The sequence below is a fragment of the Corythoichthys intestinalis genome, chromosome 8, assembly GCF_030265065.1.
Source record: "Corythoichthys intestinalis isolate RoL2023-P3 chromosome 8, ASM3026506v1, whole genome shotgun sequence".
Classification (NCBI taxonomy): domain Eukaryota; kingdom Metazoa; phylum Chordata; class Actinopteri; order Syngnathiformes; family Syngnathidae; genus Corythoichthys; species Corythoichthys intestinalis.
In genome coordinates, this window is record NC_080402.1 from 21,558,338 (window position 1) to 21,581,654 (window position 23,317).

General features: G+C 39.0%; 1 protein-coding gene across 1 annotated transcript in view; it reads right to left on the reverse strand.

Annotated features, from left to right (window-relative positions):
• Window positions 1-10,502: 10,502 nt before the first annotated feature.
• tacr3a (tachykinin receptor 3a) overlaps window positions 10,503-23,317 on the reverse strand; it is a 64,290-nt gene continuing 51,475 nt past the window's right edge. The window contains exons 4-5 of the mRNA XM_057844201.1: window positions 18,428-18,624; window positions 10,503-12,958 (exon numbers count right to left, since the gene is read on the reverse strand). Coding sequence (XP_057700184.1) covers window positions 12,637-12,958; window positions 18,428-18,624 — 519 coding nt within the window. The 3' untranslated portion in view covers window positions 10,503-12,636. The remainder of the gene's footprint in view (window positions 12,959-18,427; window positions 18,625-23,317) is intronic.

Below are 23,317 nucleotides of genomic sequence, written 5' to 3' on the forward strand. Positions count from 1 at the left end.
GGGGTAAAGACTATCAGTATAAATGAATAGTCGAAAATCATGATCGATGAATGTCTTACCTGGATGCAGGAATGTCATTGGGTTTTGTGGACACTGGAGAATCAGCCTCTAGGTCAGGGGTCCCCAAACTTTTTCCTGTGGGGGCCACATAACTTTTCCCTTCTCTGATGAAGGGCCGGGGTCAGTTTGTAACAGAAAAGGTGTGACGATTGCAGGAGTGCCTAAATGTAAAAATATATTGTTTTTCAGAAAGCCACAATAGAATAACCCTTCCTGGATTCTTCCGGAACAAAAGTAAATAATATAATATAATATAATATAATATAATATAATATAATCAGGGGTGCACATAAGTGGTCCGCATGCGCGCATGCGTATCAGACATAGACAAACGCGCTGGCCCTCAACGGCTTCAATACGCTTTTGTGTACCAATGGCTGACAACTGTATTTGCGGCGGACACGAGAAAATCACTTTCTCTCGGCCCCACTGAGTAATTATTTCCGTGATCCCCCACCCCCGTCAAAAGACAGACAGACGACAGAGACATCAACGGAGCTACCGAAAAAAAGGACTTTTGCTGAAAAGTGGCTGCAGGAGGTACCATGGCTAGAAGCAAATGATGCTCGCACGGAAATGTGGTGCAACATTTGCCGTGAGAATCCCAATGTCGCTAATAAGAGCAGCGCATTTTATGTAGGGTCAAAGAATTTTAGCCATCCAAACTTTGAAAAGCACGAAAAAAACAGAGCATGTGGCAATTAAGCAAACTATCTATGTCAGATAGGACCCCACTCGCCCTATGGACAAGTGGCGGAATAAAGTTATTGTAGAACAGCGCCATGCGCTGACAAACGTGTTTTTGCTCGCATTTCACAAAGCTAAACATGCACGTTCAATGAGCTCGTTTGAGGAGGACATCCCATTTTTACAAAGGCTTGGAGTTAATGTGAGAGCCGCGTATGAATGCCCTTTATTTTGAATTGGTGCTTTTATGTTTATTTCTTTACATTTCACCTCAAAGTAATGGCAATTTTGTTGTGCCAGTTGATGTTAATCAAGCGTTAATTGTTTATATAATTAATTCAAGGTAATTGGCTGTAAGTAAAGCTTGTCATAATTTTATCGCATCAGGCGGGTCGGCTCTCAAGCTCAATGAGGACCAAGTCACATCTCCAGGTCCTCCTCTGAGAACCTGGGCAAAAAAATTATGTGCACCCCTGAATATAATATAATATAATATAATATAATATAATATAATATAATATAATATAATATAATATAATATAATATAATATAATATAATATAATATAATATAATATAATATAATATAATATAATATAATATAATATAATATAATATAATACACTCTCTGGGTTCTTTACAGAAAAAAGCCAGGAATTAAATTATTAACATTATTGTAAAAAAAAAAAAAAAATTTTTTAATTCAGGGGGCCGGACCAAATGTGGAGGCGGGCCGTATACGGCCCGCAGGCCATAGTTTGGGGACCCTGCTCTAGGTGGAAGAACAGAATATGTGTGAAAGTAGCATGCAAGCATGCAGTACAAATCATTAGATTAATATCAATTTTTTAACAACTAATCGATAGCCAAATTTACTGACAACTATTTAATGATTGATATACTGTATGGCGAGAGATATTATTTGTTTGCATTAGCTATTGACTGAAATAATAATCACGAAAAACAACTACAGTATTTGAATTCTTTCTTCAAGACAGAGTAAATTAAGCATGACAGAAATAACAAGAAGCGGGTGAGGAAATCTATTATTATTTCTGCACCGTATTGTGCATTCGTTATTTATAGATCCACTGGTTGCATTAACTTGGACTTTGCCGGTATGATTGATAATTACTGAGAAAATAATGGTTTATAAAGAATAGGCTGGATTATGATCCATTACTATACGTAATATGTCAAATATATGTGTATGAATCACTTTCTGGACACTATCCAAAATTCATTGATTTTAGTTCGAAGTGTTTGAAGAATTTCTCATAGGGAAAAACAAATGGCTAACTTTTGTGTTAGAGATGTCGAATCCAAACTACACCGATAATTCCAATGAAATATGCATTAGCTGCTTGGTGACCAGCCCAACACCTCATTATTGTCAACATCAAAGTCTTGAGAGTATATGTGCTGCACCTTTCTCTGAGGGAAACACTTCAATCAGTGGACAGTAGCAAAGAACAATGAAGATGACGCTGGTCTAATAAGATTTTGGCAGTGTACAATGCCATACATAGAAATGTTGTATAGATCAAAACAAATCATTTATTTGTAAAGCGTTCATGTTTGAACTAGATCAGTAGCTTCCACTTGTTTTGTATTCTGTACCGTATGCTGTATAAACAATGCAGTGTAATATCTGCTGAACAATAAAAGACACTATTAGCTCCAGCTGTTGTTTTATGTGAACTTTCTGCACGCAGGGAATGAAATGTGCCCTGCAGTTTTACCATCCTGAATATTTGGAAACTTTTTTGCGATCACACCATGAGGATACTTTTAAAATTCAAGTATCTGCAGGAAGAATTCAATCAGGTTCATTGAAATTCTCACTGCACAGACGACCCATTGAACTACAGTGAAATATGTAACAATGCCACTTCACGTGCTTTGACTTTGACACTTACCATCTATGTGGCTGCACAGATAGAGTGGGAAGCCTAAACCTTGTGTCAAATTATGTGCTGTCTTATCCATTATAAAACTATTAAATAATAAAGTTCAAAATATTAGCAGACAATCCCACAAATCTAAAAATAAATAAACAAACTACTGCACAACTAATGAATACATCTACATCGATGCTACCTCTTACAGTCACGTTACAATGACTGTAGCTTTCAGCCAGGAGAAGGTGTCGTCAGGTGGTGTCCAACCTTCATTGGGCGTTTCGACCCTGAACCACGACGCCCTCCAGTTGGCGGGCCGGCAGTGATGGCCAGTCACTGCCCACCTTCTCCTGGCCCCCAGCTTAACTCCTCCCTCCTACTCCAAAGCCAACAAGATGCTCTTTCTGCAGCCTCCCCCAACCTACGGACCACTGCCCTCCTTTCACGTCCTGCAATTCCGAGGGCAGTAAGTGTCTTCCATACTGACTGTGCTGGGAAACCTCTGCAGCCAACCTCCATCGGAAAGAGCCAAGCTTGCCATCCTTTCTCCTTACATTGAAGGATGAGGTCTTGATACTTGGTTGCTTTCCTCTCCGCAGCCTCCTCGCACCCGTCTTCCCATGGTACAGTCAGCTCGATCAAGATGATCTTCTTTGCCTCCTCTGACCAGATGACCACATCCGGCCTCAACAAAGTATGAACAACCTGGGGGAAGAATAACTTCCTTCCCAGGTCCACCCTCATCTCCCACGACTGTGCCGCTTGCAGGAGGCTCTACTTGATTGTCCTGGAGGCTGGTGGTTTGTCCCCCTCCTTAATGAACTGGATAGTTGGCGTGTGTCTTGCCTTGGTCTGCCGCTTTTTGACCCTTTCCCGCTCCAAGATCTGCCAGTGCCAGGAGGACCTTGTCATGGCGCCATCTGTATCTCCCCTGGCTGAGAGCAGTCTTGCAACCTGCCAGTATGTGCGCCATGGTTCCTCTCCCGCCACAAAGCCTACACGATGGGTCTTCCCTCATACCCCATCTGTGGAGGTTTGATGGTGACGGTAGGGTGTCATACACTGATCGTAGCAGGAAAGAGATACGAAATGGCTCCAGTCTCCAGAGCTCAGCCCACGTGATTTTCCTCTCTGGCAGGTCCCACTTTGTCCAGGCTCCTTGTAGTCCAAGTTCCACAGCCCTCGCCCTCCGCCTTTCCTCCTCCAAGTGTCGGACCTCAGCTTGGACCATATGGCTTCTCTGCCTTAGGTCTGCCTTGCCCCACTGCGGGTGGATCCAAGTCCTTGTCTGCCTATGCACGGGTTCCCCATGATGTCCTTTAACTTCAGCGTGCTTGTTGCTTGGGCCACTGCTGTATTGTAATATATCAGTAACTAAAATTAGAACAACCAATAACAACTCCAACTTTGATGATTGATGATTTTGGAAGTGACCCAGAATTACACAGTCCAATACACACGTGAAGCTCAAACTTGTTTTGAATACTTTATCTCAACCACTTTTTATAAAAGATACCATGCATTAATGAGAGTAGAATCTGATGGAGTATCATTAAAATCTGCAAAGGAATTTGATCTGTTGGCGATGCATGTCATTATCTTTCTTAATTTTCGATAAAAAAGTTCTCAGGAAATGAGGTAGTGTAAATGTCAGAAGTCCATCTATCATCTACCGCTTAATCCTGGGTCGGGTCACGGGGTCAGCAGCTTCAGCAGGAAAGCCCAAACGCCCCTCTCCCCAGCTACTGAATCATTTAAAGTTTGTATTGGCTTCATGACAGCAATTACACATTTCAAAAACTGCTTTAAAACTGCATAAAAGCAAAAGAAAAAATAATCAGAGCAATTTCCTGTGACAATTACTCAAGAGGCGATACAAAATTGATGCAAATGCTTTGAGTCAGATTGAAAGTAAAAGGATTGCAAACTTGTTTAAAATGAAATGAAAATCATTTGTTGCTCTTGTTGGGCGGATCTTTAAGACATTCTTCTGTAATAGAGTTTCTTTTATATTAACAATGTCAATCTGGAAAGATTGAAATTGTTCAAAACCTATTAGTAAACTACAGTTGCTTCCTCCTCCACTGCAATGACAGATGAAAGAAAAACACCCTGTATTTTGTGGCAGATCCTGACATTTAGGTTTGGAAAACTGTTCTTTGACTGTGGGTCCTTCTTTTGCATCCTGTATTCACGTACCGCTTTTATCATTCAAAAGCATAGTCATCCTTAATCCCTGGCTCAACACAAATCGGAATGTTTCTATTTTTTGCATTTTTACATAGCTTCAGCTACAGACAACAGTGTATGTACAACATACATTTTGGGGTAGTATGGGCCACAAGGAAACGGGAGGTTGCTGGACCATGGTTAGTATGATTTACTCTTAATTTCCAAAAACATGCAGATTTAGGTTCAATGAATACTCAAATTTGTCTGAACAGAATAGAATAGAATAGAATAGAATAGAATAGAATAGAATAGAATAGAATAGAATAGAATAGAATAGAATGAAATGGAATGGAATGGAATGGAATGGAATGGAATAGAATAGAATAGAATAGAATAGAATAGAATAGAATAGAATAGAATAGAATAGAATAGAATAGAATAAGTTGTGAATGTGAATTGTTGTGTGTTGTGATTGATCCTCATGATGTTAAGAGAAGATGGATGCTCATGTTTGAAGAGAAAATGTAACTAGTAGACACAGGAAAGAAGACATTTTTTAGGAAAGAAGACATTTTTAATTACTTTTTTGTGCTTTGTGTTAGATAGTTAAGGCTAGATCCCTATAAGCGTCTAATGAGACAATTAAAGAAATGAAATGGAGTGTGTCCTGGTTAATGTGTATTTTCTCTGTAGTTTTATTTTTTAAATTGCAATCACATTTGTGAGGGAAACCGTTCCGCAAACGGTATTCTTTGAAATTGGTCACAGTGTGATGTCACACTGTGCTTTATTAATGCAAGTACCTGCCCCCTTTATTCTTCCATCACGCCCCTGAAAAGCAGGAGCACCAAAGAGGCGGCATGCTTGTCACCACTTTGTAAAACTGTATTCAGTATGTAAATGAATGCTGTATTTGCATTTGTGCTTGTGCATTTGCTGTGGTTTAGCACAATACCAGTTCCTGTCTTTGTCACTCCTTCCCCCCTCGACCTCCACCTACTGTTCATCGTCTGGCCGGCCAAGAGGCACTTTTCTTGGCTTTCATACCTGCAAAAGCCGTCCTCCTGTCCTGGTCCTGGATCAGCTTTTTTTTTTTTTTTTCGCTTTCTCTCTTGCGTCACCTCATGACACCTGCAAGACGATAATGACCTCCAGCTTTAATGCAATGTGCTAGTGTGTTGCCGTCAAATTAAAGGGGAAGTTAGCCACTCCGGAGCACTGAAACTAACAAATATCTGACAAACTGCACAGTATTTGTTGAAATCGACTCCACCAACTAATTAATCCCCCGCTAACTCGAAGACTAAGCCTAATGTAAAAAATTCTGAACTTCCCCTTTAATTAATCTTTTCTTAAATTGTAAATATTAAAGTATTATCCAAGCATTTTGAACCAAGAAGTCAAAGTGAAATCTTGTCTCCTGACTGATATATATACCTCTTTGCGCGCACACGTGCATGTTTACTGAGTGAATGTTTTATTTTTTTGGGCTTAAAAAATTCTGGGCACATTCAGATTGTTGTGCAAACCTGGTGAAAATCCAAGGCTGATTTAAAAAAAAAAAATAGAAAAAAACTTTAGTGCCACCTTTAGTAAATTCAGTTTGTAAGCATTTGCTTTTCAGATGTGATATCAAATGACATCACTGCTCTCCATTAAGAACCAAAACACTATCAATTGTTGGACCTGGTTGGCCACTGCCAATAACGGACAGTTTACAATGATGTGCGCTGATAAACTAGCTCTCCGAAACCAATTGTGTCTGAAGGTCAGCTCGCCCTGGTTTGATGAACTTCCTCATTTAAGTTGTTCGTGTTTATATTGCATTAGGTTGAGTGCTCTGTGTTGATACCTTTTGTAAGATAACTATTCAAGGGGAATGCTTTAATCCACTTCAAAGAGGTGCCCAGGTATTGTATCAACAAAAGGTGCATGTCCTGTAAATATAACAAGACAGATGGCTGCTGACTACTTGACATTCTCTACATTGGTGTCAACTCTTTTACTTTTCTGGATTTTCAAGATGAACTGACATACCACTAATTTCCAATTGGATAAATAAATCAGTATTGTTAATTATAATAATAATAATAATAATAATAATAATAATAATAATAATAGATCACCTATAATTCATATTGAAAATGTGTCCAAAATCTTGATTTATCTCACTGAAATGATGAATGCTTAAAGTAGACTGGACACACAACAAGTGAAGATGAGCACACACTGTAGCCTATACACAAACTAAAATACGGGGAAATTACTTTTCAACAATCTTGTTTCATGTGTTATAGTGAATAAGTATAATAATACCATTAGAAATATTTAAATTTGTATTCAGTGTGTCATGTTTTGTGTTGAAATAATTAATATAAATGTAATGTTGCAAGTATACATGTCACGCGGGAGGGTTCTCTCCTGTCTAGATATTGTTGTCTCATCAAGTTTTTATTTTGAAGCCTCACCCTCCTGTTTCCATCACTCACCCTTCTTGCTGCCTCACCTGTCTCTGATTGTGATTGTTCCCACCTGTGTCCCGTTCCTCTTGTGCTTAAATTGTTTGTCACTCCCTAGTCTCGCGCCAAAGTGTTTTCGCCCTCCGTTGACACTACAGCCCGAATCTATAGTTACAGAAATTCTAAGTCCTAAGTTCGTTTTACATGTCTGCCAGTTTGTTGTTATTTAGTGACTTATGCGTTGTCCTTTGTTTTAGTGACCTACTGCATTTTGCCTGGCTTCTTTGTTTCTCGTTTGAATCGTTTTGTCTCTGGGCACGTTAATTCCTTCTTCTGGAGCACCCTGAGTTTTTTCCCACCTCTGAGCACCTGTGGTAATATAAAGACTGACGCCGCCACCGCCGATGTATCGGCTGGATGTCGCCTGCTCTGGCGGGGTACCCTGCCTTGCCCTGGGCTTGGCAGGCCGCTGGGGATCCCGTGGCGTGCTGTGCTGTTTGGGGGGTTGCGGCTGTGGCTCGTCATCCGGGTGGGTGGCCGGGGGTAGGGGCGGGCGCGGGGTTGGTGGTGCGTCCTCTTTTCCCATCCCTGAGGGCCGGTTGAGGGAGACCACCCTGGATTCCGGGGGGGTGACGATGGCTCTTTTGCTGGGCTGCGGGAGAAGGGATGGGCTGTGCTGCGCACCCCCTTTCCGGCCTGCCATCTCGCCCCGGGCTGGCTGGGTGGGGGCCGTGGCCCTGGGTTGGCGCCTACGCGGTGTCTCCGCTCGTCTGCGGGGCTGCCGTGTGTTTGGTGGGGCTCGCATGCGGCTGGATGTGATTGGGCGTGCTCGGGCGGGGGGTCCCGGTGCCGGGACAGGCGATGGGGCGGCGTAGGGTAGGTTGCCAACGAGCTTACACTCACAAGGGATTCACACGATTACTGGGTTCTAGATCACAGAGTTGATTTGTGGATACTATACCCCTCCAAATCACTTAGGTTATAGACTTCCCCACCCCCCTCTCCTTTTTTCCCTTGTCAACAGGCCCCCCACTTGGTGTTAAACGGAAATACATCTAGGGACAGTAACACCAACATATTAATAGTTAGTGTAGGCGTTCAATGTATTTCCGTGAAAAAAAAAAAATTAATGTATCACATGGGAGTATGACATACTCTCATCGTGATCATTCAGCGTGCCCCGTTTATTAGGAGTAAGCAGCGAACAGGAAAGGGTTATGGGAGGACAGAAGAAAAGGAGAGAAAGACAGAAGAAGCACAAACAACAAGAAGAAATACATTGAACGCCTAGCCTAACTATGAATGTGTTGGTGCTATCATTAGTTAGTTGTATTGACGGTTTAGACCAGGGGTGTCCAAACTTTTTGCAAAGGGGGCCAGATTTGGTGTGGTAAAAATGTGGGGGGGCGACCTTGGCTGACGTACTTTACGTAGAACAGTATATTTAAGCAAATTTTATCAAGTCATTCTGTGTGTCACATTTGCTTTATTATTATTTTTTAATGAATAATTTCAACAATCTCGCCACTAGCCTTTGTGGCGTTCTCTTTCGATTCTCGGGAGCTTGCGAAATACTGCTGCTGTGAAATTAAACTAGCTTCAAGTTTCTTCAATTTCTCGCTGCGTATCTTCCCTGTAATCTTGTCGTGCATGTCAGCGTGTCTTGTTTGGTAATATCGCCTCACATTAAACTCTTTAAAAACAGCGACTGTTTCTTTGCAAAGGAGGCAGACACAGTTGTTGCGTATTTTAGTGAAGAAATAGTCAATTTTCCACCTATCCTTGAAGCATCGGCCGTCACAGTCAACTTTTTTTGTTGTTGTTGTTGATTGTTGCCATTTTAGAAAATTGGAAGTCAAGGGTCATACGGGGTAATGTTGCTTGAAGGGCTGCTGCCTTTTAGTGGGTAAATGAGGATCAGCATTTAATGTGTAAGCTACTTCATATGCTAGTAGCAGTACTGCTGACCAATTTATCAAGTCTGTGTGCGGGCCAGACGTTATTGATCTTATGACAGAGGCTGGGGGCCCCCGGGCCGCACTTTGGACATGTCTGGTTTAGACTATTTCAGGGGCCTGATGACAGAGGTGAAAGAGGCGGGGGGGTTAGAAAAATATTGATATTGAAAGAAGTGGAGTGTACACAAATCATGAGGTGTAGAACCCAGTATTTGTGTGAATCCCTATGTTGGCATCCTATTCTCTGTGGTCTGATCACTAAACCTGACACTGAGTTTTTGTACTTGAGTGTGTCTAATTGCACCTCGTCATGTGTGAATCCCATCATATGTGATATTCCTGCAGACGAGTGCAAATGCCGTGGGGGAGCCACCCCAGGGCCATGGACCTTCCCCAGCCAATCGGCATTCAGGAGTGGGATGAGGGGACGCGCCACGACACCCCGCCCACTCATCCGGCCCATGAGCCACCGCCGCAGCCCCCCTACCGGCACGACACACCGCAGGACCCCCAACGGCCCACTAAGCCCAAGGCAGGGCAGGATCCCCACCCGGAGCGGGCGATACCCAGCCGACTTACCGGCGCCCAGCCAGCAACCCGCACAGAAAACCCAGACAGAAAAGAGAGGGGAAGGCGAAAACAGGAGAGAAAACAAGAAGGCGCTGTGGGATCGGAGTCCTGACCCCCATTGTCACAGCGGCCGGCAGGCCAGGCAGAGAGGAGGCCACGCCCTGGGAGCCACGCCATAGAGCCAGGTCTCCGACTGGCACCCATTACCCAGCACAGTGATGAGTCTGCTCCACCTCGTCTAAGTGTGACAATAAACCAGTACTGTATTCTGTCATATGATATATTTATAATTCATTCCTCATTTTTGGGCAAAATAGACCTTATTTCAATAAAAATGCCTACCATAAAAATAATTGGATTTCAGCTGTTATTATTCCCAAACTACTAATTGTATTTAACATGAGCTTGGATTTTTTTTCCTCAGGGTGTTATCGTCTCTAAGCACAATGGATAATTCTTAATTTTCTGTGAAATTTGCCATTGCGGTGCCATTAAGAAAAATATGCACTGCCTTTTTGCTGGCTTGCTTTTAAATTCACAAAAACATGTTTGGTGTCTTACTTTATTTATTCATTTTTATTTTATTTATATTTTGTCACCAATGTGATGAAGAATTTGAGGTGTACCAATTTAGAATGTTGGGTGAGGGATGGGGAGTAGAAATTACTGGTATATGGACATCATTTGTAGCCACAGTTTTAAAATAACGACAATGATATATTTTGGGGGGATGAATAATGGGTTTTTTTTTAATAAGAATTTATCAGCAGCAATAAACGAGAAGGTTAACGTTGTTGCTGTCCAATGAAAAACACATACATCCAAATTTTGTACATTTTTCTGCCCTCTAACTAAAATGCCACTCATTCATTCTTCCGTTCTGCTTAACTTCACAAAGGTCGTGTTGAACAGTATTTACCGTATTGGAGCGAATATAAGACGGCCCTGATTATAAGAAGACCCTCTCCTTTTCAAGACTGAAGTTTGAAAAAAGACTTTTTGAACACCAAATTATTTTTTATTCAGAAAATAATTACAGTATATCTGAAACAAATGATTATAACAATATATTTGAGAGAAAAAGCATGTTATCTTGCCCCATCCAAATCTTAATATTTGAACAAAAATATGTAAACTAAAGTGCAATTACATTCGTAAATGAATGGCTTCTGGTTTTTGAAATGTAAGTAAACCAATCTATTGTGATAAAACAACAAAATTGCAATAACTGCATTAACCATCAAAGTGAAGTCTAACTGTAACTGTAGTCTTGAAACAAATCTGAATAAGGAAAAACATTGCAATAAAATAATGCAAACTGGTTAAACTTCAGAGTAGCTGAGATCTGACATGACAGAACATCGCTTCAATGATATCTGGCGCCATCTAGAGTCGTGAATGGGTGTAATGTCTCGACCCTGAATATAAGTCGATCCCCACTTTTTCAGTCTTATTTCAATGCAAAAAACACTGTCTTATATTCAGGCCAATATAGGGTATTTGGTCTTTGGATTGGATGAAAACAAGCATGAAAATTTGGAAGCCCGTGTTTATCATCGGACAGCGACAAATGACCAATTAATGATGAATTACATAAGATTAAAAATTTTAAAAAATAAAAATAAAAAACTGATCTTCGCCAAGGAAGAATGAAAGCATTGCTTGCTGAAAACATAAATCCCAAAATGCAATGTTAAAAAAAATAAAGCAATGTTTTCAATAAAATCACTACTTGAAATGAGGTGAACATACTGTTAATATTTTTCAAGATACAACATTGAAGAGTTATCACATGTAAACACACAGTATACTTTAACATCCAAACAAATCACATTATTAAACAACACTTATTATTTTACTTCACATTCTTGTGCCTTTACTTTCAAGAAGTCTCTAAACATTCAGAACTCCTATTTATTTAAAGGGCTTCACAACAGCAAGAACATTAATCTTTTTTGTCTTCTTGTTTTGAACTCCTAATACACGATGTTAAAGGGCTTGATCAAAGCAAGAACCATACTTTTTTTCATTAAAATGTTGATTTTCCTTTCTTGTTTTAACATTTTAACATTAATTTATTTACAGCAGGAGAAAAAAATATCTATAGAACAAAGATGCTTTCCTTTCGATTTACTGAGCCCAACACCTGTCAAAATCTATGGCTCATTTTTCTTTTTTATTTAACTGTACACTTTCATTGAAAAGGTTTGAACATGCATTAAAGTGTCCAAACTGCAACGTCTTTTCCTAGAGTGCCCATTCAGGTTCTCATATTCTTACTTTTATACTGTATGTAATGTAAAGAGTACTATTCACAAAATGTAGCAGACTGTAATAACTTGACATTCATTTCTTATGAGAAACACATTATAGCGCTACACGGCAAATGAAATTCACAGTTAATATTGCTCGGAAAATAAAACTTTGACGTACTTACATATTTACAACCCCCACGACGTATTGTCTGATTCACTCTGCTAAGAATAGAATTTCAGTCAAGCATGCAGTGTTTTAATTGTGTAAATTCAAGCAGATAACTGGAACCACGGGGCTGAGACGTTCCCAAAATAACGGCACAATTAACATTTAGATGTTAATTATTGATATCGTTTGTTTTAGCTGAGCGGGAATTCACCGTTGCAAGAGACACTTGATCTGATAAGAGGGAAATATTGTTTAACATTAAGTGCACTCTTATTTTAGCTAAGAATTGTGACGATCATTATAATAGAACACACAGACTCTTGATTGCACATAAGTGTAATGTAAATGGAGGAAATGGCACATGCTGTTTCTTTGTCATTGTGATGCGTGACAGGAAAAAAAAACAGTCAAGAGAATTGCTCAGCTTGAGCAATGGGGATGTTGCCGTTTTGAGTTTTTATGCTTCCAGTGCTGCTAGAGGACAGTGTGTGGCGAGAAGTGATGTAGCTTCTCTTCCTGGAGGAAAGGGACCACTTCCTTCCAGAGCTGTTGCCATCACCATCAGCTTGGTCATAAACCACAACCATGGTGGTGTCCATTCTTGAGAGCGTGTACATGCTGCTTTGACGGGTTGGGTGTTGCCTGGTCGAGCGAAGTTCCAGTTCGTCGTAGCTAGACACCTTGATGAAAGGGCACCAGCGAAAAGCTCTCTTGAAGCCAGCTCGAAACCTGATGTGGTATTAGAGATCAGACGTAGCACATTAGCTGTTACATGGCAGATAGTGGGGAGAAAACGATAGCTAGAAGATATGTAAGATTTCATGTGTGGCAGCTACCCTATAATATATTCTGCGCTTCAATGTCATGTTTAGAGAGCTAGTAGAGTTAATTTAAAATACTTTTCTACTCCATGCATGCTCCACCAATGCCCTGATGTGTACACAGAGCCCTGACATTTTAAGTGAGACTGCCCCCAAAAGCTAATTTTCTTAACTTCAATAGAGAGACTTTCAGTCAAACACTCTGTGCAAGCACACACCTTTGCACATCCACGTACGTTCCCGTGGCAGCAGCGCCATTACAACGAGCCTCCGCTTAGTCTCTGCTTAGCAAAAACATTTTTCTAACCCGCGTAAGACTTGCTTCTAACTGTTTTTACGTTTTTGGTGCTGATTTGATGGGCCAAATGCTCGTTGCTTAATGTTCGTGCTTGTAAAAGCATGCATGCTATGCACGAGCTGCAGTTACGCTTTAAGCTGGAGGTGGCAGTAGCGAGTAAAAAAGTGACAAACACAGTATAGACCCCTAAACGACCACAAATGGCGTACCGCACGCATGCTATTTTTTAGACCGTGACGTCGCATCGTAAAGCGGAAGTAAAGCCGAAGCGGGACATTATAGACCCGCCCTCGCATAGAAACAACGTAATTTGTGCTACATTTCTCTGGTAATCTTTCAAAAACGAACATGCCGATCACGCATTGCTTTTTTGGAACTTGTAGAAACGACTCTAGACATTACGACACATGAAGGATGTTTTCTTCATATGTTTCCGGAAACTAAAAACTCGGGAGGAAAAAATGTGAAGACCGAATCAACTTGCGCGGACTTTAACACCAGCTCGGTGAATCCATTCACATTTCATATGCAGTAAACATTTTGTTGGGTTGGCATGGTCTTTCAGAGGACAAAGAGGTAAGCTATTTTTATATTTTTAACTTATTTTTTTGGCGTAACATTGTGCCGTACAGCTTCTGTCTGACAATGAATGACCTGAAAAGAATTACAATGGTATCTGACTGCCACTGTAACCGTTTCTGTTATATATAAAAACAACTTTAGTAAGGGGGAAGTGTAAATAAATTATAGAATTAAGATGTGTTATCAATGAAAAAATTAAAAGTGTTCGTTGGCTGTCACTGAGTAGCATTTGAGATCGCTACACAAAGCTAACTAAATTACCCCCAAGAACGGTAAGAGACGTAGGACAACCAGAGGATATATAAGAAAGACAGGGCTGATGGTAAAGGAAAGCTTGTTGAAACAGGCGAATGTCATTGTCAGTCACGTCGATAAAAAAGCTAAGGCTATGCTTAGGTCGGCTCGTTTTTTTTCGTCTTTTTCAGGCTTCGACACTCAAGCCATCTCTTTAACTGAACATTTTTATGTTCTTCCACATCTTTGCCAGTGAATTTGGCACCAGTCACATCATTTTCGGAGAGAATTGGTAGGTTTAGCTCTGTAAACATCTCCTTAGTACACGATTTTCATTCATTTCCTATTGCGGACAAACGGTGGCTTATCCCTCCTTGGCAACAGTAGCTAATGTCATGAATATTAATGAGCGGAAGTGACGTGTTGCTTGCGGTACGCCATTAGCTGTGCAAAGGAAATTGTTGGGCTGATGAATTTTTGTTTGTTTGCGTTTTACTGCAATGTATCTTTGTTCAACTACGTATCCTTACCAGGAACAAATTTAGATTTTTTTTATGGTGATAGTTTTTTTCTTTTCTTTCCCAAATACAAAAATCTAGGCTTTAGTTTATTAAGTTAGTATAAAGTAAAAATAAGTCCTTATACATTTTTTTTCACATTGTTCCTCAGTATGGCTTTTCTTACTATGTGAGGTCTAAATATTTGGATAAATTTTGATGCTTTTATGACACACTCGGGTCAACTTTAACAATAAAGCACTTTGCCAAAATAGTGACGTTTTTTTGCCATTTAAGGAAAAGTACTGCACTTGGTCAAACAACTCCAAGTCTGCGTGTCACATCAACACAAACTAAAAATTAAAGTTTTAATGTGGAAGCCAATGACCTCACATGTATGTTTGTTTGTCGCATTGTGCAGTGTGCATTTATCTGTATATATACTTTATATACATATAACCAGAGCTGTACGATAGTGTTAAGCACACTGCTGATTTCAAAACAGGGTGTGTCCATGCTCATGTTTAGACAATAAAAGAAACACATTGAGAATCAGAAATACAAACAAGATATAAAAGATTAAAAAGACAACTAAAGTCAATTTTGAGCCGTAGCTACTAAAACAGGCTGTTGCGCTCACATCACCACTGACCAGTGTTGTTAATCTTACTGAAAAAAAGTAATTAATTATAGTTACAAATTACTTCTCCCAAAAAGTAATTGCGTTAGTAACTCAATTACCTGAATGTAAGAGTAATTAGTTACTTGGCAAAGTAATTGGTGATAATTACTTTTTTTTTTCCCTCAAAAAAAAAACAAAAAAAAAACATTGGCCACACTATGTGAAGTTTTTTGTGAAGGTTTTTGGTACAATTGGCCCGAGCCCAATTCTTTACCCTAATTTACCCTTTACCCTGAATCAACTGTTGAAAGTTGTTAAAATTGCTCCCATTATTGCATTTGTTCCCTTCTCTCTACTTTCGACATATGAAAGTTTTAAAACTGTTTCATCATTTAAAGATAGATTCAAGTCAAGATTTTGCCGATTTAGAAGTATTTTAGATAAAAAGTTACTTAGGTTCGCTAGGAAGGTTCTCTACAACAGAGCCGTCCTAAAAAGTCTACTGCTTTAAGATGGCGGCTGTCTACTAACGCATTTAGTGCCATGCAGTGTTGTTAATTTTACTTTAAAAAAGTAATTACAGTTACAAATTACTTCTCCCAAAAAGTAATTGCGTTAGTAACTCAGTTACCTGAATGTAAGAGTAATTAGTTACTTGGCAAAGTAACTAGTGATATTTTTTTTTTCTCAAAAAAAAAAAACCAAAAAAAAAACAAAAAAAAAACAGGTCACACAATGTGAAGCTTAAAGGGTTTGGGGGACAATTGGCCCAAGCCCAATTCTTTACCCTCCACTTAACTAGACACAAGGGTATTGCGATAACTAGCTAGTAACCTTTGCTATGTGTGGAAGTCATTTAAAGTTGTGAATCAATCATTAAAGTTGTTAAAATTTCTCCCGTTATTGCATTAGTTCCCTTCTGTCTACTTTAAACATGTGTAAGTTTTAAAACTGTTTCATCATTTAAAGATAGATTTAAGTTAAGATTTTGCCGATTTAGGACCATTTTAGATTTTAAAAAATTACTTAGGTTCGCTAGGAAGGATCTCTACATCAGGGCCTTCCTGAGAGGTCTACTGCTTTAAGATGGCGGCTGTTTACAAACGCATGTAGTCCTTAAAACATGTTGGCAATGCAGCAGTGTCTGTCATTTGCATCTAGTTCTATAATATGATATCTACCGTGTCATGTGGGCGTAGTTTGTCGGCTATGGCTGCAGTCAGGTATTATTGGAGCCATCTAGCATCGCGGTTGCAACGGCGTCTTCCCCACTCCTGCTCTGCTCTCGTCCCTGTGAGTCCGTTTCTCTCAGACTTTTTTTAATTTAACCATCTTAGTAACGCATAGTAACGCACGCCTTTCCCGCCTCAGTAACGGTAACGGCGTTGCCAAGATGAGAAAAGTAATTAATTAGATTACTCATTACTGAAAAAAATAACGCCGTTAGTAACGCCGTTATATTGTAACGCCGTTATTAACAACACTGCCACTGACACACACAGTCGTAACCTGCCGTTCAGTCAGCCAGTCACATTCTGCCAGCCTTAGAGACTCCTCACGACAGTATAAAATGCTTTGTGTTTGGTGTTGTTTCCTCAGAGTGTAGCTCTTGCTTGGTTAACCCTGTCCTGTTTCGGATTATGCTGTAAAGACTAATTGTTTGTTCTCTATCCTAGCCTCTGTGAAATGTGGATTAAGTAACAAGCTTTGCTACCTCTAAACCTGTTGGAATACAGAAATTTACAAGACTCTGCCTAGAATTCAAAAGGAACTGTTACCAGTGGAACCAGAATCAGTAAAGAAATTTCCTACCGTTTCATAAAATGTGGGTCGGTCAAAAAAGAAGTGTCAAACATTTTAGACAAAAATAAGTATAAATAATCAATGATTCCTTACCCAAATTGAATTACAAGGGCCTTTGTAGCAAAAAAAAATATCTGGCATGTTTATGGTAGTTATGGAAATATATTCTGACATGAATGACAATTTGTATTAAGGGAGGAGACTGAATTATTGGCCTTGGCATTGGTCCATTCTTTCCTGATTGCCCTTCTACTTTCCGGCTCAACGCACTCAGACAATCCAACTGCATGTAATGCACTTAGCCCTTTTCCCTTTCATTAGGATGCACTGATTAAAACCACCATTTTACTTTCAAAGTACATATGATTACATAATTTTTTAATTTTGTAATTGTAATTTTGTATCTGCATCAACTCGCGTGAGAAAAATGCACCTCCTACCTCCCATCTTCTATTTTCTTATGCCATTTGATACACACGTTAAATTCAGTTTTATTACCCTTTGAAATCCATGATCTAAGAAATGTGAAATAAAAAATTGTCATAATTGAAGTTAAAATACATTTTACTCAGTGTGGAATAAAAATATATTTACTAGGGCTGTCAAAATTATCGCTTTAATGGGTGGTAATTAATTTTTTAAATTAATCACGTTAAAATATTTTACGCAATTAATGCACATGCCCTCCTCAAACAGATTAAAATGACAGCACAGTGCAATGTCCACTTGTTACTTGTGTTTTTTGGAGTTTTGTCGCCCTCTGCTGGCGCTTGGGCGCGACTGATTTTATGGGCTTCAACAGCACCCATGAGCATTGTGTAATTATTGACATCAACAATGGCGGGCTACTAGTTTATTCTTTGATTGAAAATTTTACAAATTTTATTAAAATGAAAACATTAAGAGGGGTTTTAATACAAAATTTCTATAACTTGTATTAACATTTATCTTTTAAGAACTACAAGTCTTTCTATGCATGGATCGCTTTAACAGAACGTTAATGTAATGCCATCTTGTTGATTTATTGTTATAATAAACAAATACAGTACTTATGTACCGTATGTTGAATGTATATATCCATCTTGTGTTTTATCTTTCCATTCCAAAAATAATTTACAGAAAAATATGGCATATTTTATAGATGGTTTGAATTGCTATGAATTACGATTAATTAATTTTTAAGCTGCAATTAACTCAATTAAAATTTTTAATCGTTTGACAGCCCTAATATTTACATATATAGCACATTCTTTTAAAACATTGCAAAAACCCAAATACGAATCGCCTTAAGCACATGAATGTTGGAAATAATTTATTGTGCAACTTTGCTTTTGAACTCACCTGCTGTTCAAGCAACAGTAGATAATGGGATTGTACATGGTGGAGCTCATGGCCAACCACAGCACTGACAGGTAAACTTGCTGAATAGACTTCCACCTGCTCAGTTGCTTTTTAAGTCCAATCACAATAAAGTAGATATGGTAGGGCAGCCAGCAAAGGGCAAAGGTCACCAGGACAATGATCATCATCTTCACCACCTGGTTTAGAAATCAAAGGGCATAGGTGAATGATTTATAAGGTACAGTTCTCAGTTCACAGTTCTTCTCATTGTAATAACAAGGAACGCACTACTGAGAAACAAGTTATATCTGAGAACATAAAAAACGAGGGGATACAAAATAAACAATAAAGACACTGGTTTCTTTACAAACAACTGAAGTTGTGCAACACATGTTTATGGTATTGAATTCCACCAACTGCAGCACAATAAATATTTAAAGTTTACCATAATTTTCGGACTATGAGGCGCACCTGACTATAAGTCACCACCCACCCAATTTGACATGAAAACAACATTTGTTCCTTGATAAACCGCACCAGACTATAAGCCGCAGCTGCCCTCACTGTATTTTGGGATATTTACACCAAAAGATATTAACCGATAACCCCTGGTTTTTACATTCAAAAACTATTTTCTATGATTGAAATTTTTCTTTTTTTGATCAAAGTGATTTTTCTTTTGAGAATCTTTATTTTTTTGAAGCAACTTATTTTTTGATTGAATAATAAAGACAAAAACGTCCTAGGCAAAATTTGGCCCAAACACAAATCAACATTACTTCAATAAAAAAGTTGCTTCAATCAAAAAAAAAAAAAAAAAAAAAATTAATCATCAAAGAAAAATGGCTTTTATATGCATTTTTTTTTATTTCAAATTTATTTTTGCATTCAAGCATATATATATATATTTTTTAAGCGACATTTTTTTTTGTTTGAAAATATATATTTTGATTGAAGGAACTTTTTTTTTTTTTGTTATTACAGCAACTTTTTTTTAATTGAATAATAAAGACACAAATCTACCTCCGTATGGCTCCTCCCAGGGGATACAATTTTTGACTGGGGTAACTACCTTGGCACGACACAGGCCGGCGTACCAAATTCAATGGATGACGATTTTGGCGAAAAGTATTTCCTAAGCTACCTGATTTAGAATTCCCTTCAAGAATGATGGGAAACAAAAAACGCTCATTGTCAACTTATATTATAAATATTCTTGTAAGTTAATTTTATTGCTGACACTGCGTTTTGGAGTCATCAACATCTTGTGCCCGCCCCAAAATTCAAACTCCGCCTATGCCGGTAACACTTTATTCGACAGCGGCGTCACAAGCCTCTCATAAGACCATCATAAATATGACATGACACTGTCGTGAGCATTAATGAATGCTTATGACGGAGGTCATTTAGCATCATCGGGCAAATTATCTCACTTTTGAATGGATGTATAAGATCCGAGCTGAAAATAAATGGAGTTCGTAACAAAATTTGCTGGTGACACTTAATGAGATCAAAAGTGTTACCAATCAACAAATAAGCCGCACTCGACTGTAAGACGCAGGTTTTGAAATGAGGGGGAATTGTAGTGGTTTATAGTCCGATAATTACGGTAAGTTTAAAATGAAAGGTGATGTAACATAATGGTTAAAAAGTGTTTTGGTTTTATTGAACTATTACACAAAATGTTCGACAGCAACATTACTGAAATTGGGTTTTTTACTTTTTGCAGGGAGCTTCAGCATGTGATGCAAAATAAAAACAACATGATGGAAGACAAATGGAAAAATATGCAATATTCTTCTCTCAGATGGTTCTTAGCCTGGGTTCGATCGAACCCCTGAGGTTCGGTGAGTCATTCTAAGGCAGGGGTAACCAACTCCGGTCCTCGAGGGCCCCTATCCGGCTTGTTTTCCATGTCTCCCTCCTTTAAAACACCTGAATCAAATGATCAGCTCATCAGTAAGCACTGCAGGAGCCTGATAAGGATCCTGATTATTTCAGTCAGGTGTGTTGGAGGAGGGAGACATGGAAAACAAGCTGGATAGGGGCCCTCGAGGACCAGAGTTGGCTACCCCTGGTCTAAGGGTTTCGTTCAGTGAAGTTTAAAGTGCATGTGACACGAAAACGCATGTTTATTTCATAATACACGCGATATTTTATGCTCCTGAATGATATGGACCGCTTGGATGTGTGTGGAAGCGATCGCTATATTTATTTAGTTTTTTTAATCCCGTGCCATGAAAATGAGTGACTTCCGGCTTCGGTCTTGCATTGAGGAGGAGGGCGCTGTGACGTGTACGGTAGAAGGCGTCCTCTTCACTAAACAGCAGTACTGTTGTGTATGAGGACGAAGGATTCAGCTGATTTTGCGGATTAATACGTTTATTTTTCGCATCACGCCAGCCAAACGACTGCAGAAAAATCTTGCTTTATGAGGGAGAGGCGTGTGCGCCTTTTTGGAGTTTCAAAAGGTTTCCATTCACTGTGGATATTGGCCAAAACAAGCCCTACTACTGTGGGACCATTGGACTTACGAGGAAGTGAGTAAACATCTTGTTTTGTATTATGTCAAATACGAATACAGCGATTACAAAGTATACACTGCAAACTTTCTTTAAATAAAGGACTACTTATGTTTGATCATTGATAGGCATATAAAAAGCTCTCCTCATGCACATTAGCTGCACGTTAGCTGCACGTTAGCTGCACAACAACTGCAGCCGCCCTCCTCCGGGGAACGAACTGTAAATTGCTCTCCGCCGGGCTGTTTGCCGATCCGCGAAGACAATCGACAACCGGGTCGTCATGTCAAATAATCCGGGCTAGTTATGTGTGATTTTCTGCTTTGAAGACTTTGAAACATCACTCGGTTCGGGTTAGCATGTCGGCTAGCTGTCACGCCTCTTGGTTTGTTTACATTCTCCGAAGCCGGGGAAGGGAAATGACATATGTCCGATGCAGGTGTCATAAAATATCGTTCGGTAGGTGCGACAGTAAAGGTGAAGTCGACAGTTTTGACCATTATGGAGTAATTTTGCCATGTCGTCCTGAATAAGTGCATTTTTATTATTTTATATTCCATTTAGCACAAGACTGTTATTTGTCATGACCATGCCATTTATTTAGCAATTGGGGAAAATACTCGGTTAAAAAGAATATCCTGTAAAAATATTGAAGTAAAGAGACAGAAACAATGACATTTTGCAGCTCTCTTCGTTGCTTTTTCCACGTTGTGAATAGTTCCCCCTCGACGGGCTGACTGGTCCTTCTCAAGCCATTTATTTAGCTATTGGGGAAAAATACTTGAATAAAAAGAATATCCTGTAAAAATATTGGAGTAGAGAGACTGAAACAATGACATTTTGCGGCTCTCTTCGTCACGTTTTCCTTGTTCTGAATAATTCCCTCTCAATGGGCTGAATAGTAAAACCGATGAGCCCAGTCACCTGCTGACGTCATCCACCTGTTGGGGACGCTAGAGCCCTATAATGGTAGGCGTGGCTAACCGGCAGATTAAAAGACTAATTTCTCGTCATCTGCGCTTTGCTAAATTGTTGTATATAGTCGAATCGTCTCAAAATATGATTCTAATTCACATAATAATGCTATTTAAGACTTTTTTTTCTCCTGTCGTATGCTCTTTAAGACACACACAGCCCTATTTTTCGACGTTGGCTAAATCTAGGCAAAGTGCAGTTTTAGACCAGGTTTTGGACTGGTTAGTCGCCAATTTAGAGGCTTTGTTCCAATTCTTTCAACTACTAGTCCTATATCTGATTAGAGGTGAAACTCTCACATGGTATGAGGAAGTACAACAGACCTACGGGTAACGTGCACCGCGTGTACACATTTGCGTCACATTTTACGTCATGAAATAAAGAATGTGAGGCAAGGATGTGATAGAACAGGAATGTTGACATGACAACAAAAATAGAAACTGCAAAATGAATCGAGTTTAATTTCATTTTCTGATTTGAAAAGCAAATCAAAAGGAAAAATCTTTTGTTGACACAGGTTATTGAATTTGTGAGATGATTGATGTTTAATTTTTTTTACGTAATGACTGTGTACAAATTTGGCGATCATTTTGTGCAGGGTTTTTTATATAATTTGAGATGTAAACATGACAACCTGCACGGGCCAGGTTAATGCAACCAAACAGGTTTAATATTGAACAATATAATATATATTCCTCTAAATTTAAATGAAAATTTCTAAGATATGCGCATTGGGCCAGCCGTGGTTTAGAAGTCTGATGATGCTGCAGGCATAAAGATAAAACATACATTTTGGCCTGCTTAAAAACATGCTGTCTAAACATGCTGTCTAAATAAGGAGAAATTTAAATGGAAAAACACTTACCGGTATAGGTTTAAAAAAAAAAAAAAAAAAAAAATCTATTCCAATTCATGTCGTTCTGTACCTTTAGCAAGGTTAAGAACCACTGAATTATACACAGGCAGAATTTTAAGGATTAGAGGGTCAGTATTAATATTGGGATAATGATTTAATAATAAAGACAATAAATCCTCACCAATGTTATCCTGTAATATTATGGCATTACATTGCGAAAAAAGAAATCCACGCAAAATCCTTATTTTGTGTGGAGCATATTAAAACCAACTTGAAATTAGTATCAAACAAATATATACTTAAATAAACATTTACCATTCAAATGCGAATTATCGGTTGAGTAATGAAAAGGTAAAATCTGAGGGCCATTCAGACAGCTTTAGTTTGACGATGAAATTCATAAAATGTACATCAAATTTTGCTAAATAGAGCTTCCTGCTTAAAAATGACCCAACCCAACCACCATTTGAAAAATAAATGTTTTTGTCTCAACGTGTTGCTCTGCAATCCATACTAGATCCAGATCACCTCCCACAA